We start from the raw sequence: 17,898 nt of genomic DNA, 5'->3' as shown, positions 1-17,898 counted from the left end.
CCAGGCCAGGGATGGACCCTGTGTCCTCATGGATGTTAGTCAGATTCGTTTCCACTGAGCCACGACAGCAACTTTTTAAACACCATCTTTCTCTCAAAGGCTAAGTCCCTGTTCTCCTTAAGCCCCCATCTGCCAGCTCAGGGCACCTGCAGTAAAAATGGCTCCATGTCTCCCTCCTTTGGTGCAAGATCTTGTCCCTACCCTACTTTTGAGGCTGGAATCTAGCTCCTTTCTTCATCAAAATGACACTAAATGCTGCAATTTCTTACTTCCCTTGTGCGTGTCCTCATTGATAGATTTTCAAACGGATTTGAACTTGAACTCTGGTCTCTCGCAGGGTTTCTGAAATAGTCAGGGTTCCAGTTTTTGATTGACAAATTTTAAAAAATCCACTCCTGAATGGCATCCTTTTTAGTTAACCCTTGAAAGCCAGTACATTCAATGCCTTGTCTCTCAGCTCGATTGTGGCCCCTGCAGCCAGGAACCAGACTGGGGGATAATGTTTTTTTCTGGCCCACCAAGAGCAGGGCTTGTGCAAATTCCAACATGGTTTTGACTCACCCAAGGATCGCACTAACACGCAGATCTGAACTCTGTAGGTCCTGACAAGGAGGAGGGTCACCTGTGGAGCACATTTCGGAAAACAGGGAGGGCCCTGCCCCACACGGTAGAGTATCCCGCTGTCATTCAAAACCATTGGGATGACATCATGGGTGAGCTTCAGGTGCTTCTGCATCGAATGCCCTTGCCTTTTGTGATGTAAACTACGCAGTGCTGTCCTTTTCAATAAACAGTGGCGTACTACACCAGTAAAAGCGTCTACAAGAACCTGCAGGGACATAGAGCCTGGGAGGGTCTAAAACACCCTTTGAGGGTTTTTCTGGGAAGCGGCAGTGGGAATAGCTAACATCCGATGTTAAAAACATACACACAGACATCAAGCTGCACATGTATCTAGAAAGAAGACACGACAGTAACAGCTTCCACACCACCCACGTGTTTCCTTCTGGAAGTTCTCCTGGGGACAAAGGCAACACATAGGCAGCACATCTGAGGTCACAGACTCATGAGCAGTGAAGCGAGGGGGGGCGGGGAAGGGCCATAAGAACAAAAAAATGCCCCCTTACGATACCTCTATTCATCAGTACTTTGGTGAGTTGGAGACTCAGACCCATCCATAATGGGCGAGTTTTCCGTTGCTTCTCTGAACAAAGGCAGGCAGAAGAAGGAAGAGAAGAGAGGTCATGTTAGAGAAAGGCAGCGACAGAGACATGATTAGTAGCTTATGAATACAATGGAAGGCCCGGCTGACCACACACGCAGGCATTAGTGACAAATAACCCAGGCCGTGTGGAACTTTCAGCTCCCCCCGGGTGTGAGGCAGAGGCCTCTTTAGATCTGTCAGGAAGGCGGGCAGGCTTTGGCACTTGGACTCGTTTCTCATCGCATTGCAGAGAATAGTTACGGTCCGTTAAGGATAATTCCACTCCATCTGATAAAAGGGGTTAAGGACCGACATTTCAAATGCATCTTGCATCCTCGCTGGCTGTGTCTGATCAAACACAGGCACGCTGCCAGATCCCCTCCCGTGTAAAAGCATGTGATGGGTGCCTGTAAGTTCCAAAGCCTGCTGTTGGCCAAGTGACAATCGTTTATGTGGAGCAGGTGAGACGAGGCTGTGAGCTAGAAAATCCGGAGGAGCCAGAGAGCCTGAAATCTGAAGGTCCTTAATTGGGGAGAGGTGGGTTAGCCACAAAGGAACCATCTACACAGATTATCTGTCCTTCTTGCATGAATCCTCTTGCGATTCTTGGGCCCTGAGCCTTGCAGCAGCTGCCTGACCACACAAGCGAGAGCTGGGGGAGGGATGGTACATACGGGAGTGTTCTAAGGATCTGTCATAAGGACAGAGGGTGTAGCTGCTGCCCCAGAGACAGACCAAAGCAGTGAGAGTGGATACAAGGGCCTTGGCAATTGAGACTGCGAGGTTTCTTCCTTCAATAAGAGTAAGAGGCAGTGGGGGTGGGGGTAGGGGGGCTCAGTGATGGACTGTCAAATTCAAGTGCATTAGAATCCCGGAGAGGGCTTGTTAAAGCCCCACTTCCCAGTTTTCTGATTCAGTGGGTCATGGATGGGCCCGAGATGTGAGCTTCTAATGAGATTCAGTGATGCTTATACTGCTGGTCTGGGTACCGCTTTTTTTTTTTTTTTTTTGTCTTCTTTATGGCCACACCCAGGGCAGATGGAGATTCCCCGGCTAGGGGTCAAATTGGAGCTGTAGCTGCTGGCCTACACCACAGCTCACGGTGATGCTGCGTCCTTAGCCCACTGAGCAAGGCCGGGGAGAGAATCTGCATCCTCGTGGATGCTAGTCAGATTCACTTCCCTGAGCCACAACGGGAACTCCCTGGTACCATATTTTAAGAGCCACCGGCTTAGTGGGAAAAGACAGGGCTTTGGGGTCACAGAGTGCAGGGGCTGAAATTCTAGTGCCATCCAGCTGTGCGACACTGGCAAGGCACTAGTGTTCTCTGAGCCTCATCTATAAAACTCAAGGAATCTGGGACCCTTCCCTGGCAAGACCACAGTGAGGATGACAGGAGCTCAGGTGTTTTAGAAAAAGCTCACAGCCTCTGAGTACACAGCAAGCATGCAAACGTCAGCTCCCCTTCTCTTCTGTCAAAAACTCGGCCAAATAAAGGCTGGTTGAGAGTCGCTAGACAGAAATTGGCAGAAAACAAAAAAAATGTCTGCCAAGCAGGGAGCCTGAAGTGCAGTCAGTGGAGGCAGTTGTGGTCCTGCTGTTTCCCCCAGTTTAACTTGCCCACAGCTGTCAGATTTTCCCAGACAACCCCACCGATGCTCCAGCCAATGAGAAACTGCATAAAGCTGGGTAACAGGACCTCTTACTCCTTTAACCACTGGGCATTGGTAGAACATAATAGCCACTTTGGTGCCGTGTCTTAAGAGCAACAGAGGAGGCAGGAAGCAGGTTACCTGTTTCTGCCCGACCCTTCCGAACACAAGGACAGCCTAAGTGTCCGCAAGATCTGGTGTTCCAGGCCTACATTTAAAGCTAAAAAGGAGCTGAATTTTGGTTCTCTTCATTCACCATGGGTCCCCTCTTAAGGGTCTCAAGGTACTTGATCCCCTCTGATTGGTGGTTATAACCAAGGGGTTGACCGGGACAGAGAGGGGATCTGAGCCCGACACACTGAGACGCAGGTGAAACATTGGGCGGGGGCTCGGCCCAGGAGGCAGCTTAAATCTCTCCTTGGCTGGGGTCCCAGACGGAACCCCAGTCAAATGGCATCTGGGATTCTGGCCAAAGAAGTGCAGTTCGACTTCCGGCACCCACCGCTCCCTCCACGTTTCTGGGACCATCACCAACGTTAAAAGAGAGTAGAGAGAATTCACCCGGAGAGAGAGACAGCGAGGGAAAGGAGAGGAGTGGGAGGGACGCAGCAACGCCCGGGGCTCGTCTGGAAAGGAAGACCTTTCCCGCTACGAAGAACACATCATCCTTTTGCCCACAAACCCTCCGTCACTAGGATCTCATCCTTTGATGCTCTGACGGACAAGGAACACAGGCTCATCCCAGAACCTAGGGGTGCGGAAGGGAAGGCTGAAGGGGGAACTCACCCAGTCTGCCAGGTTAGGATGTGGTGGGGACTGCTGGGGGGGGTCGCTCCAATCTCACTCGATGGTGTTGAGCTTCTCTGGCTTTGAGGTAAGGCAGCTGCATGCAGGTGGTGCAGAAAAGACAGGGGTCAGACAGCAGGCAAGTAAAGAAGCTTCTTTCCAGAGATGCTGCGTGTGACCCACCCCTGGGCACGGTCTTGGCGTGGAAACGCCCACCCCTCTCCCCACATTGGGCTCATGACATGTCTTCTCCCCCTAACTGGCAGCATTCAGGGTCGAGGTCGCCTGGGGTCCTGGAGCACCACTTTGCCACTGGGGAGTGGCCACAGGGATGGTGACGGCCCCCACAGTCCTCAGAGGCAGACCTGGGCTGGCCTAGTGCCCTGGGAGCCTATTTCTTTGATGCCAGTGAGATATGTCCCAGGGGGGCTACCAGATGTGGCCCCAAGTTTACAACTGGGCTCTTCATCATGAGCAGATGACCTCGGAAAGGTCCTTGGAGCTTGTGGTCTCTGCCGTTTAGAGCTTGTAATTTACCACACGAGGATACTTCACACAGGGAAAGGCTTTGCAGAGCTCATCCAAATGTGACTACTAGAAGCTGATGGATGTGGACAGAATTTTTTTCCAGTTGGGGAGATTTAGTAGGAAGTAGATCTTATTTAAATACACCCCTTTGCTTCCCGGGGAAACTTTTTCATCGGTAGCACCCAGATACAGCTTCTTGGAATCTTCAGTCTAAACTATGTTCCAAAAGATGTACCGAATCTCTTTGGGAAAAGCAAATTTAGTGGATAAGTGCTACGATTTCGATGAAACATAAATACTCCTGACCTCTTGTAACAGAATTACGGAGCACTGTGTGCAAAATACATTCATCCATTATTCTCAAAAACCTCCTAGGGGAGTTCCCGTCGTGGCTCAGTGGTTAGCGAATCCAATTAGGAACCATGAGGTTGCGGGTTCCATCCCTGGCCCTGCTCACTGGGTTAACAATCTGGCGTTGCCGTGAGCTGTGGTGTATGTTGCAGACGCGGCTCGGATCTGGGGTTGCTGTAGCTCTGGCGTAGGCGGGTGGCTACAGCTCCGATTTGACCCCTAGCCTGGGAACCTCCATAGGCCACAGGAGTGGCCCTAGAAATGACAAAAAGACCAAAAAAAACAAAAAAACCCAAAAACCTCCTAGGAAGTTAATGACAAATTTCACTGGGCTGGCTGATTATTACAGACAACAGGGGACTATGGAGATGATGCTCAAGTCCCTGGTTCTCTCATGAGTGCCTGAATCATATTCATTCCTGTCTCTGCAACTTGTCATTTGGCCAAGCCGCCATATTGAACAAGTCAACGGGGATATGAGGACAGGTGTGGCCTGGCACACACCAGGGCTGCCGGCTGGCTGGAGCTGCTTCTTTGCCCTGTTCTCCCCAGGCCCCAAGAATCCCTTTCAGTCTCCCAAAGACAACCCCCCCCCCCTTTTCCTGTCTTTAAGATCACTCCCACTTTCTCTGGATTTCCCCCTCACGTAGCCTTTTTCCCATTACAAGTCACATTCTGACGTGGACTAACATTTGCTGCTCTCACTCTGTTCATATACTGTGAAAGCAATCCTTATTGATGTCTCAAGCCCCCCCCCCTTTCTTTCCTAGTCAGTACAATGCCCATCCCGCCTGTCTTTTTCTTTGGTTTTATCAGGTGATTCATGATCTGGCAGCATCCAGTTAACCACCTAGAAGTCTCTTAGCCACCCCCCCCCCCCACCCATCTCCCCTCTCTGTGGGCGCTAGGATGTGTAAGTGACTTAACATCTGCCAGTGCTGAGAACCCTGCAGGCACAGGGAGACCGCTGGCCAGACACTGGTTATCATCACATCCTTATTCTCTCCCAGAAAGTGAGCGGGAAGGGAATGTAACGTCTAAAGGGAAAGGATGGTTTCTTCCATTTTCCACTTGCTTCGGTACTGCTCAAATGCCCTGAGTACAAGGATATGAGGTAACCAGGATGAAAAGTTTAAGATGTAATAATGGGGCACTGAAAGCACTTTACACAAATGACTTTGGTTTGATCATAACATTGAAACGGGCATGGGAGGAACAGTCAGGAGTTATCTATGAAGTGCCCGGGGAAGACTCAAGCAGAGCTTGCCACGTCACTCTGTGACTGGTCTGCCCCCACCTGGGGAGATACCGGCCAAACCTCAGAGCTTCAAGACCAAGCGATGCCCAGAGCGAGCTTCCCTCTGCAAGGTTACGGCCCAGGTCTCTAACCTACTACTGTCTCCCTCTTCCCTGGAGTAAGGGTGCACCTCCGACGGATAAACCTGAGACACCCACTTCACTTCTCGGGTCACTGTCCTTGCGAGGAGAAGGGGCTGGAGGAGTGGTCTGCACCTCTACTCGGGAAGCTGAGGTGGCAGATGCCTCAGCTCACTGTAGGAGGCGGAGCGCGGGGTGGGGTGGGTATCAGATGCATTGCCCTCCCCCCCCTTCTCTGTCTCTGGGCAAAACCAAGGCTAGGATGGAAGGGGTAGGGAAGAAGAAGAAGAAGTAAGGTCTTGGATCTCATACATCTGCCTGCGAAGTTTCTAGAATTCACCGTCTCTCCTTACTGCATGCTCGAAAAAAATCTGCAAGCCCTCGAAACGAGTCCCCACCGCTTCACATCCAGCCCGACCACCTGCGCGCAGGCAGCCCGCGTCCCGCCTCTCACCTGACGTGGCCTTGCACATCTGGGGCATCCTGGTGACCCTGCTGTGCGCCACGAAGGTGCTCTGGGAGGAGGTGCTGTACTGGGAGCCGCTGTCAGAGGAGGTGGAGCTGGTGTGCGACAGGCGGCTATGCTCCCTGTGCGAGGCGCTCGAGCGCTGGTACCACTGGCGCAGCTCGTCCGAGACGGCGGCGCGTCCCGCCCCCTTGTCGTGGGCGCCGTCGCGGCCCAGCGACGGAGTCCGCAGGATCTGAGAGCGCGATGGCGTCAGGCGACCCGCGTCGCCCTCGTCGCCGCCGCGCCAGCTCTCTCGGAACAGGCCGCCCGCTGTGTACGAGTTGGAGGTCTTGAACTGCGCCTTGACGCTGTAGTGGCCCTCCTGGTCGCTCTCCAGGCTGCGCACCACCACAGGCGTGGCGCCTCCCTCGATGTACAGCGGGTACTCCTTGATGCGGTACTGCGAGCTGGGCTGGCTCTGGCTGTGCAGGTAGACGCCGTGCCCGCCGCCGCGCGCCGCCAGGTTGGGCATGCTGCCCGAGTTCGCCGCGCCCAGCGCGCCCGCCGCCCGCTGTCGCTGCCGTGCGCGCGCCTTGGACGGCGAGTCCTCGGCCAGCGTGGAGTAGTTGGCGTTCATCTGCGCCGGGTAGTAGTGCTCCGAGCTCGAGTGGCTGGTGCACGATGAGCAGTCGTCCATGGGGTCTGAGCCATTGCTGCTACGAGTCCGTGGCGTGTAGAAGTCGGGGCTCCCCGTGTCATTCTCCGAGCCCAGGAGCTTGCCCTGGGACTCCAAGCTGGAGCTCCGGTGCCTAAAGTGCAGGGCGAGGCTGTGCAGCCGCGTGGGGCTGAGGTCCACCGACCTGTGGGGAAAGGGCACGGTGGGTCTAGGGGCGCCCGGGGAAGAGGGCAGAGGCTCTGCGGTAGCAGGATCGGGTGCCACCCAGGAAACAGACTGAGGGATACCCTGGGAATTCAGGTGCTCCCCTTCCCATCACTCCCAGGTGAAGACTGGGCAGGAGAGGACTGCCCATCCCGGGAGGAGAGAGTGAGCCATGGGGACAGAAGACAGCGCACACTGAAGGGTTCCTTCTGAAAAATGTATGCCAATTGCAGGACTTTCTTTTCTTTTTTCTTTTAAAGGTAGGAAGGGATTCTATAGACAAGGAGAACCAGAAGAATCCCTGTTCTAGTATTATGCTAAACCAGATGAAATGCCCCCTTTGGTAGGTCAAGGGATGGCCCAGCAGAAGCATTTTTATGGTCCTACCCAGTACTATTATGAAACCCAGGTAAACATTTCCATGTCCCTGCCTAAAAGCGAAGGCTAGTGGCACCTGGGAAATTTAAAAACGACTGAGGCAAGTACTTCCTACTCCACTACTCCATTTACAACCTATTCTGCTTATCTGAGCCACATGATAAATATCCACCAATATGGCAGCGCACAGTACAAGGACTCCATAGAAATCCACCAGGGCTGGGTCAGCCCAGTTCAGGAAGAGGTGAGTCCCAGGGCTGTCACGCAGGGTAGACCCTAAAGTCCCCACTGTGTGGCCATCCTTGGCTTGGGCCTCAGTTTCCTCCCTGATCCCACCCGCCTCCATCACTTGTTCTGGCCACACTCGTCTCCTGGGAACAGCCAAGTGCACACCTAGGTCTGGGGCTCTGACCCTCCTATTTACTGAATATCCGTAGAGCATGCCAGCCCATCCATCAAGGTCTCTGCTCAAATGTCATCTTATTAGAGAAACCTCTGATGCTCCCATTTAAGTGATGACCTCTCCCTTCACTCTCTAGCCTTTGCCCCGATCCTTTTTCTTCTCAATACTTAGCACCCTTCACTTACTACTTTACAGGCACTTGTTCCCTAAAATGTCAGTCTGATGAGAGCATGGTGTGGTCTGTTCTGTCCAGTGCTTTGGGCCCAAGAACAGCACCTGGTACACAGAGGCACTTGAATGAATATCTGCTGCATGAACGAGTGAACGAATGAATGACGAGAGATGCTCGCCTGGAGAGCTCAATCTTATCCCCTATAGACAGATCACCACTTACGGAAGATCACACCACCCACCCTTCAGCTACAGTCCCCATGGACTTGGCTTTAAAGAAATCAGGGCGATGGCTTTGGTTTGGTGTCTTTTTAGCAAAGGAAGGTGTGATTCACTGAAGCCTCACTTTTGCTCATTAATGAATTTATACCTTGGGCCCCTAAAGGAAGTCTGGGATAAACTCAGGCTCTAGTGGAAAGATACATGAGGACAGATCAATAAAGATCACCCCATCCAGGCAATGCGGTTCTGGTTCCCATGTGCTTCCCCTGCTGATCTGGGGAGCTGCTCCTGCTTCCGTTTCAATTAGGAAGGCTCCTTCCATGCCCACAGTCTCCAGGGAATTCTCTGACCAACTCCCTGTATCCACTGGATGTGGACAGAGGGACAGAATGGATCCCTTAGCTAGCATGGGCTTCCAGCTGCCAGATCAGTTTTTTTTAAAAAAAGTTGCTATGGTTGATTTACAAGGTTCTGTCAATTTTTGCTGTATAGCCAAAGTGGCCCAGACACACACACACACATATACATATACATTCTTTTTCTCATATTATCTTCTATCATGTTGTATCACAAGTGACTGGATCCAGTTCCCCGTGCTGAACAGTAGGACCCCATTGCTTATCTGTTCTAAATGTGGCCAGCCCAGTTTCTGATTGTTTCACTTTAAGAAGAACCTACCTCATTGGTTCAGTCCTGACTCCAGTTCACCAGTCATCTGGGCCAGTTTGCCGGCCGGCAACACCAAATTTTACAAAGGAAGGTCTGGTCTAGGGAGGGAGGCGGGCGGACTCACCTCGTGGAATGGACGTAGTGGGGACTGCGGACTCGGAGGTCTGGCGTGGACGGCATGCTGGACTGCGAGTTCCAGTGCGGGAGGCTGCGGACTGGGCTGTTCTGCAGGGAGCCGCTTCCCCCTCCCGCTTCCGCACAGCTCCCCGTGCTGGGGAAGCGCTTGTGGCTGCTGCAAACCAGAGGAGGCCCGGCTGGTCACTACTGGACAGAACCACACCTTTTCCCCAGGGAGCGGACTATGGCCTTGGGACAGCAAGCTCAAGGGTCATGAAAGCTTGCCCAGGACTCTCCCACCCTTGACCTTCAGACCTCCACTTTGGCTCTCAGCCTTTCCCCCAGAAGTGAGTGGGTGACCTTAATCCTGACCCTGGGAGAAAAAGACCCTCTCCAGGCGTCTCAGAACAGGCAGTGTGACTGTTCTGTGAAGCCCCTGTCCTCAACCACAGCCTCTGATATATATATATTTTTTCTTTCCAAGAGATGTATATTTACCTGTCTGGGCACCCACTGGGAGCTTTGTAAGGTATAATGAAAGGAAATGAGAAAAACAGAGGAGCAGACTGAAAACGGCTTCCCAGACCCCTCTCTCCAATATCGGCTGAGTAATGAGCTGATAATACGCAGCTACGATTACAGCTGTTTGGCTCCGGAATTCTGTCGGATGATGGTGTCGGGTTCTGAGCCACTTTGGGAGTCTTATGAATGGACTCTCATTTGCCGTTTGGGAACAGTGCTGCCTCAGATTTCCTAATTAACTCCTGGAGAATTTAACAACCCTCGAGCTAGCTGCCAACGTGGGGATCTGAGCCAAAACCCTAGCCGTCCCGTAAACGACAAATCTGCATCTCCAGAGGATCAGCAGCAGAGGGCGCTGTGGGTGCAGCCCGAGGCGGCGCGGTCTGGGCTCTGGGGCTGTTCTTTAGGGCAGCCCTGGGGTTCTTCCCAGGAATGGGAAGTGACCTCGTGCGGCCCTCCCGGCCCAGCCTACCTGGAGTGACTGTGGGACGAACGTTTCTTGACCTTCTCATAAGGCTCATCTAAAGAGGACTCGCTCCACATTTTGGGCTTTATGGGCGACTTGTCATAGTCGTTGCGGTGATAGTGCATCTGCCTGAGTCCCTCCAGGGACTGAGGAGGAGGCGGCCTGTTGTGCGATGGTGGCCGAGGAGGGAGCCCCTTGTGAGGGGACTGTAAGGGGGACAGTGTGCTGGTGACCTGAGAGTCTTCTGTGCAAAGACGGAAAGAGAGGACATGAGCAAGAGTCATCCTTCCCACCTGCCCGGCAGACCCCGCCGCACCTCCGCCGGGACAGCAGACATCAGCACCGGGGAGCCCAGGGGGCACTCACAGCATCACAGAGAGGCCCCCTCCTCCGCCCCACCCTGCCCTCCCCCAGCTGCCGAGTCACATCAAACCAGAACACACAGTCTGAACGTCGGGCAGCATCCAATAGGAAGAGAGATGTCATTTCTAATTAAGGACAAATGAAGTGAAGCCTCGATTTCGTTCAGTACCAACAACAAATGGCTAGTCATCCTTGTATTTATTGTACGTTTTCTTTCAAGAGACTGTAAGCATCTCATCTGCTTCGGGGCAGTTTCAGGTCTATCAGGTTCTGCTTTGTTCACTGCTCTATCCTCACTGTCTAGACTGATTCTCGACACAGAATAGGTGCTCAATCAATATTTGTTGGAAAAAAAAAAATGAAGGGACGTCTGCTGAGTATCCTATTCTGCTGGTGGCTCTGGGCATCTACCCTGGTTTTTTTTCTTTCAGAACTCTCATCTTTTAATATCTCCCTGTATGATTTTTTTACATGATTGAAAGTTTATTTATCAATTCAATGCATTTTATATTTATAGTTGAACAACCAATCATCACAACCTAATTTCAGAACATTTCCATCCCAAACCCCCAGGCCACCTGTCCCTCCCCCTGTATGATTTTTCCATTGTGGAAATGCCTCAGGTTCTTTGGGAAGAAAAGGGGCCACAAATACAAGATTTTCCCCTGCCTTCATGGGAGAAAGGCTCTAACACATCTGAGCCTTATTCATTTCAGGGCCTAATTCTCCATCCCCTAACCTTGAAATCCAGCCCAAGGCTACAGTTCTACTCTTTTGCCCCTCAAGTCAGTAAAGGAAAGGGCCCTTGGAAGGAGCAAGCCTGCGACTGGGGGCGGGGGCAGCAATGCCCCTTGGGAGGCCCGGGGGCTGGAGCTTTGGGAGGAAACCCTGATCACAAGCGATGCATCAAAATCAGCCACTGATATGCCCCCCCCCCCAACCCCGCCAACTCCTTGCAAAGGAATCTGCCCCCAGTGTTCCAGTTTCCTCCCCTGCAGGGACTGGAGTCCACAGAGGCCAAAACCAGGGTGGGGTCTCTGACATTCAAAAGACCCTCCTGCTCCCCCCAGGCCCAAAGTTTCCTCCCACCTGTGTAACGAATAAAAATATGAAGATCTGACTGAGTAGCAGGCCTGAGACAACAGGGTAAATAGTCTGCCTACTTCTCCCTACATCCGTGATGATTATTCTCCTTGCAACTATCATCATGACCAGGAGCTGGGGACATCTTCTATGTCTGCTGTCTGAACAGCCACTTATCACTGCCCAGCTGAAGTTTCGCTAAAGGGCAAAAAAAGTCATCGCCACGTCATTAGTGCCTTGACTTCCCCAGTTTGGGTTTAAATCCACCCGAACATTCTTGGCGTGGGTTTTGTGTTTGGGGTTCCTTGGTCCCTGATGGGCAGTGATGGTGGCAGAAGGGGTGACGTGATGATGGCAGTGGTGGCGGCGGTGACGATGGGCTGGGGGATCAACGCTATTTGGGTAAAAATGTCCTGGAAAAACATCCTGAGAATCACTAGGTTTTTTGAGGTCAGCGGGAACTGAGACCATTTTCTAGGCCTGACCAGGAGTCTCTAGAGACAGCTTTCCTTCACTTTCACTATTTCTCAGGAAGAAAAGAGGCTTGTTTTCTTCCAGCTGCCCTCAGGGGCCCCCTAGATGGTTTCAATCTTAGTGATCCAAACCAATGTCCACCTCTTTCCTCCAGAAATTTATAAATACGCAAAAGGAAACTATGCTTGGTGTTTAAGTTATCTGTTTAGGTAAAAATGGGATTGGGGGCACCTAAAAAAGCAGAACACCACTCAGCAGCTATCACCTTAGCTTACCTCGGGGCCACAGGACATAATAAAACTCCAATAGATACGTCTTTCTGTAGCACCTACCCACCCTCGGCCACACAGGTGACTGCGGGGAAGTGAAAGAATCGCAGGGAACCTGGCACCATCTTGGACTGGCTCCCGCTTTACACTGGGCTGTCCCAGGCTACACACAGCTTAATCCCGGTTTAATCAGGGCTCCAAGCTCTCACACGGGAAACAGACAACCTACCATCTTCCAGAACAAGCGCATCTGACAGGGAACTGTCTTCACTGGCAATATTTCCATCTGAGAAGACAAAAACCAAAAAGTCTGTGAGTTTGGCACATCCCTTAGACAAAGCCCTGCCTTTCATGAACATCGTGGGTTTCCCACCATCCCATATCCTCCACTTTCTCACCAGAAAGAACCCATGAAACACAATGAAAATGCAGTTGGGCACTTCCTCTGACAGTCCTGCAGTGGGTCATGACTCACGCCCCATCCCTGACACTGCAATGGGCTCGGTCTTTGTTTCACTGGCGCCGGCAATGCCGAGCAGCTTCATAGCGAATACAAAGGCTGCCTGGCCCGGCCCAGCCACGTCAGCGTCCCAGCACAGCTCAGGACATGTTCCGACTGAACCCAAGCAATTGAAGGGCCATTTATTCTACACATGCGAAACTAGGGTAAGGAACTGGGTTTGGCTCCGATGGCGGTAAACGGCTCCCCCAAAAGCTTCTCAAGTCATTAGCAGACAAAACAAGCATCTAAATACTGCCTCTCTCTCCAAAGCTCATTTTCAGAGACACCATTCACTTAGCCAGGAGAACTCGCCCAGAGGGAGACAGTACGATAATTCTTCCCCTTTTGCAGCCAGGGAAACGGGGGCATCGAGGGACAGGTGGCTTGTCCAGGGCTGCTCTCATCCTGGCTACATTAGCAAAAGGTCCCAGGTCTTCAGATCCCAAGTTTAGTGTTTTATCTTCGGAAATAAGAAGCCAGGCTAAGGAACAAAGAACGTGAATTATGTCTCTCTAATTCAAGTGGGCTTCGTGTGATGACACATGATTTCAAAGAGGCAGCAGAATAGAGAAGGTATATTCCTTTTTTTTTTTTTTTTTTTTTATGGCTCTGCCTGCAGAATATAGAAGTTCCCCAGATAGGGGTTGAATTGGAGCTGCAGCTGCTGGCCTACACCACAGCCACAGCAATGCCAGGTCCGAGCGACCTCGGTGACCTACGTTGCAGCTTGTGGCAATGCCTGATCCTTAACCCACTGAGCGAGGCTGGGGATTGAACCCACATCCTCACAGATGCTATGTTGGGCTCTTTAACTTGCTGAGCCACAATGGGAACTCCCAAGAAGGTACATCCTTGAGTGGCTAGACACAAACAGCTACGAGCTTGGATGGGACCATTCACCAGCTGATCATAGAGCGACTGAGAAACAGGCTCTGCTGGCTGCCCTCACGGTCCTCATGCTTGTCTGAGGCCGTCCAGTGAGATGACTGTCCCTCTGGTGCCTCTGGCAGACTGTCAGCCTTGCTGCTGTTTCCGAAGAGTTGGGACCCGCCCATGTCCCTTCAAGGGGGCAGAAGGAGGCCCCAGGAGGCATCAGAGAAGGGTCCAGACTATAGCTCCCTCAGGAAGTTGGGGGAAAGTGACAGTCTTGGCCAGGGATGACAGGGCGAGACGGGGAAGGGCAGTTATTCCAACTTTTCTAGGGTAAAAAGGATTTTCTTGTTAAAACAATCTCTCTCTGTAGCTAGGAATTTGCTTTATTCATATTGCTTAAGGAGGAGTTCCCACTGTGGCTCAGTAGTAATGAACCCAACTGGTATCGTGAGGATGCGGGTTCATTTCCTGACCTTGCTCAGTGGGTTAAGGATCCGGCATTGCCATGAGCTGCGGTGTAGGTTGCAGATGCGGCTCAGATCTGGCGTTGCTGTGGCTGTGGTGTAGGCTGGCAGCTGTAACTCCAATTCGACCTCTAGCCTTGGAACCTCCATGTGCCTTGGGTGCAGCCCTAAGAAGACAACAAAACAAAACTAAAACGTATTGCTTAAGGAACCATGAACAACTAGGAGACAGAGCCTTGCTAGCATCTTGAAATCACCTGTATATCATTCCGTCCCCTGGATGCTCACATTTTTAGGCTGCAGCAAAAATATATGAATTATTTTTTATTTTATATAAATTTTGTTATACCTTATAAATTTTACATATATATAAAACATATAGAATATATAAAATATATAATGGTGGTAATATACACACAATGTACAATTTACCATTTAATATCATTTTAAGTGTCCAGCTCAGTGCCATTGAGAACATTCATGCTATTAGGCAGCCACCACCACCTTCCACCTCCTGAACTTCTGTCATTGTCCCAAACTGAAACTCTGTCCCCATTAAATGGTAACACACTGTTCTACCTCCCCTAGGCCCTGGTAACTTCTCTTCTACTTCCTGGTAACTTCTCTTCTACTTCCTGTCTTCCTGGAGCAAAAGCACTTCAAATGTGTATAAACTATAAAGGAATACCTGACATACATTTATTTATTTATTGCTTTTTTAGGTTTGCACTCACAGCATATGGAGGTTCCCAGGCTAGGGGTCAAATTGGAGTTGCAGCTGCCAGCCTACACCACAGCCACAGCAACACCACATCCGAGCTGCGTCTGCGACCTATACCACAGCTCACAGCAACACTGGATCTTTAACCCACTGAGCAAGGCCAGGGGTCGAACCCGCAACCTCATGGTTCCTAGTCAGATTCATTTCTGCCATGCCACGACAGGAACTCCTTGATATATGTTTTAAAGAATCTGATAAACAACAAGGACCTCCTGTATAGCACGGGGAATTATATTCTATATCTTATAATAACCTAGAATGGAAAAGACTCTGAAAAAGCACAGATATACACACCTATTCTTTTGTGGAGTGCTTGGCTGTACATCTGAAACTAAATCAAACAAACTACTACTCTTTTTTTCTTTCTAGGGCTACATCTGAGGCATATGGAAATTCCCAGGCTAGGGGTCGAATCTGAGCTGCAGCTGAGGCCTACACCACAGCCATGCCAGATCTGAGCTGCCTCTGTGACCTACACTGTAGCTTGAGGCAACACAGGATCCTTAACTCACTGAGTGAGGCCAGGGTTTGAACCTGCATCCTCACAGACACTATGTTGGGTTCTTAACCCGCGGAGCCAGACGGAACTCATAAACTTCTACTTTAAAAAGTATTTTCTAATCAATCAATAAATAAGTAAAAAGTACTTGCTTACTTAGAAAAAAAGGCATCGTAAGAGTTTGAGACACTTGGGGGTTGGTGATGAAATCTAGGATATTTCCTTCTAGCATTCACCAAATATAATCCCCACCAACTTCAAATCCCTCCTGATCAGAGTCTGGGGGCTCTAGGCCATCCAAAGGGGCAGGTCCAGTCCTGCCCAGCTTCAGCATTAGGACAGGAACCCCTGGATACAGGAGAGGCACCCCAGCCCCCCACCTTTCCTTCACCCTGGGAAGGGTGAAGCAGGTCCCTGAGGATGGTGGCATCTGGGCTGCCTCTGGGCTCAGCCCCCGGTGAGAGCTGAGCAGAGGTTTAGCACATCCCTACAGGTTTTCCCGACAGGACACAGCCATCATGGTACTGTGCCTTGCGTAATCCCTTTCATCTGGGGCCCCCAGTGCATCTTATTGTTCTCCTGGGTATCAAGTCTTTCTAGCTTCACTTGATGGATAGAAAAATTAAGGCACAGAGAGTTAAGCAGCTTGCTAGGTCACTCTGGGGGCTGGGCTTCCCGTCCCCTGAGGGCGGGGGCAGGGTGCTCCCTCCCCCTCCCCCCGCGGCAGGGAGTGGGCTCCGCACTGACCATCGATGATCAGCGAGGCTCTCTGGGTGGGTTTCTTCCCAGACTTGACGCGGTTCTCGTTGATTGCGCTTTCAATCTCTTGCAGCTTCTTCAGTGCGTTCAGATAGGAGGTTTTCCTCTGCTTCTTGAGTTTTTTGCTGACGTTAGGGTCACTGGCCAGGCGGCGGGCAGCCTCGGTAATCTGGGACTGAATGGCAAACTCCCGCTCCAGGCGTTCCAGCTCGGCTTCCTGTGGGAGAGAGGGCAGAGGGCACACTTAGCGGGATGCTAGGGCAGGTGACACCAGTCTTCCCCCTCCACCCGTCCCGCTACTAGCTGGCCTTAGTCCTGGGAGACCCTGGCCCCGCCCCGCCCTGCAGTGGCCCCGCCCCTCCAATCCGGGCAGCTGGTTCCCTGGACACGCCCACTTTCGGGACTCCAAGTCAAGTTCCAAGGGGGAGGCGAACATGGGTCCAGGGATGGGCGCCATCACCGAGAAGCAGAACTTCCTTGCTGCAGGCCTTGGGGTCACGGGAGTTCATTTCCAAGATCTCCAGCAAGGTTCTCCAACACCCAGCCTTCCTGGAGATCCAGAGCCCCCTGGGTGGGCATTTCCTTTCCATCTGCGGCAGCACTCTTTTTAGCTTGGTCTGTCTTGCTCTTCCTGAGTTTGCTAAGGAGGGGCTCATATGGGCACATCTCCCCCAACACAGGGCCCATCTGTCACACTTTGAGCCCTTCAGGCTGGGCATCAGCCCCCTCTCTCACGCCTCCTTGGGCAGCTCCTTTCGCCCAACGCCAGCTGTCCTCTCACCTTTGGCTCTACATAGAACCTCTGCTGGGTTATTACTACCAGCTGCACAGGAGTGTGGACGGAGGGCAGCAGAACCTGGGCAGGAGGGCTCCCCTGCTCCTGGGCGGTCCTTCCTCTCCTTTGTGCTTCCTTCCTTCCTGTACCCCTTACTCTGGCCAAAAGGAGCACATGGATGAATTTTCCCTCAGAGTTTTGGACCTGGGAGAAACGCAGCTGTGGGCACTAGAAGATGCCAGGTGGACCCAGAGCATGACAGTGGGGATCACGCCTTGGCTGCTGGCTTCTTGCAACTCAGCCAGTGCCTCTTCCCAACACCAACCAGTGAGGCCAGGGGAGCCCAAGCACGCACCTTGCTCTGGGGGATCCACCATCTGGCTAAAACCTGCAAAGAACTGATCCGACCATAGAAGCACAGATCACCAGGTTTGCTGGCATCAAGAGAGCTTCCTCGTTAAGGCTGAATGAACCACCTTGCTCTGGTGGCACGACGTGTCAGGCTGGGTGCCTCTATCAAGCACAAAGCTCTGAGCTGGGGGGCACTTCCTATAGACACTTCTAGAGCCTGAGGTGGGGGCAGGGGTGAGAGGGAAAGGGGAGGATTAAAGGAACTACTGAGGGGCCAACAGCCTCGCCAGTTCCTTCAAGTGGCCGTTGAATTTCTCCTTCTCTGGACAAGAAGAGAGATGGCCTCCTGCCCGGGGCCTTTGAGATAAACAAGCCACTGAGGACAAAGACTGCTCTGTAAGTGACTCTGCCTCACAGCTGCTCCTGGGCAGTCAGGCCAGCCATGGCCCAGGATGCTGACCCGGGGTTTTGAGGGCACCCGGGACAAATCCTTGCTACTTAAATGGAGCCAGGGACAAGGGTGGTGGCCCA

At 52.0% G+C, this 17,898-nt stretch overlaps 1 protein-coding gene across 2 annotated transcripts in view; it reads right to left on the bottom strand.

The window, feature by feature from the left end:
• Positions 1-17,898, bottom strand: part of FRMD4A (FERM domain containing 4A) — a 358,568-nt gene that overhangs the window by 11,719 nt on the left and 328,951 nt on the right. For both annotated transcript variants that reach the window (XM_047755369.1, XM_047755370.1), the window contains exons 17-22: positions 16,230-16,458; positions 12,593-12,649; positions 10,181-10,418; positions 9,194-9,361; positions 6,353-7,206; positions 3,643-3,739 (exon numbers count right to left, since the gene is read on the bottom strand). In XM_047755369.1, the coding sequence (XP_047611325.1) occupies positions 3,643-3,739; positions 6,353-7,206; positions 9,194-9,361; positions 10,181-10,418; positions 12,593-12,649; positions 16,230-16,458 (1,643 nt within the window). The remainder of the gene's footprint in view (positions 1-3,642; positions 3,740-6,352; positions 7,207-9,193; positions 9,362-10,180; positions 10,419-12,592; positions 12,650-16,229; positions 16,459-17,898) is intronic.

The sequence above is a fragment of the Phacochoerus africanus genome, chromosome 12 (genome assembly GCF_016906955.1).
Source record: "Phacochoerus africanus isolate WHEZ1 chromosome 12, ROS_Pafr_v1, whole genome shotgun sequence".
In the NCBI taxonomy this organism is placed as follows: Eukaryota; Metazoa; Chordata; class Mammalia; order Artiodactyla; family Suidae; genus Phacochoerus; species Phacochoerus africanus.
Note: the sequence above shows the minus strand (reverse complement) of the source record. Positions and strands in the feature narration are given on the sequence as shown.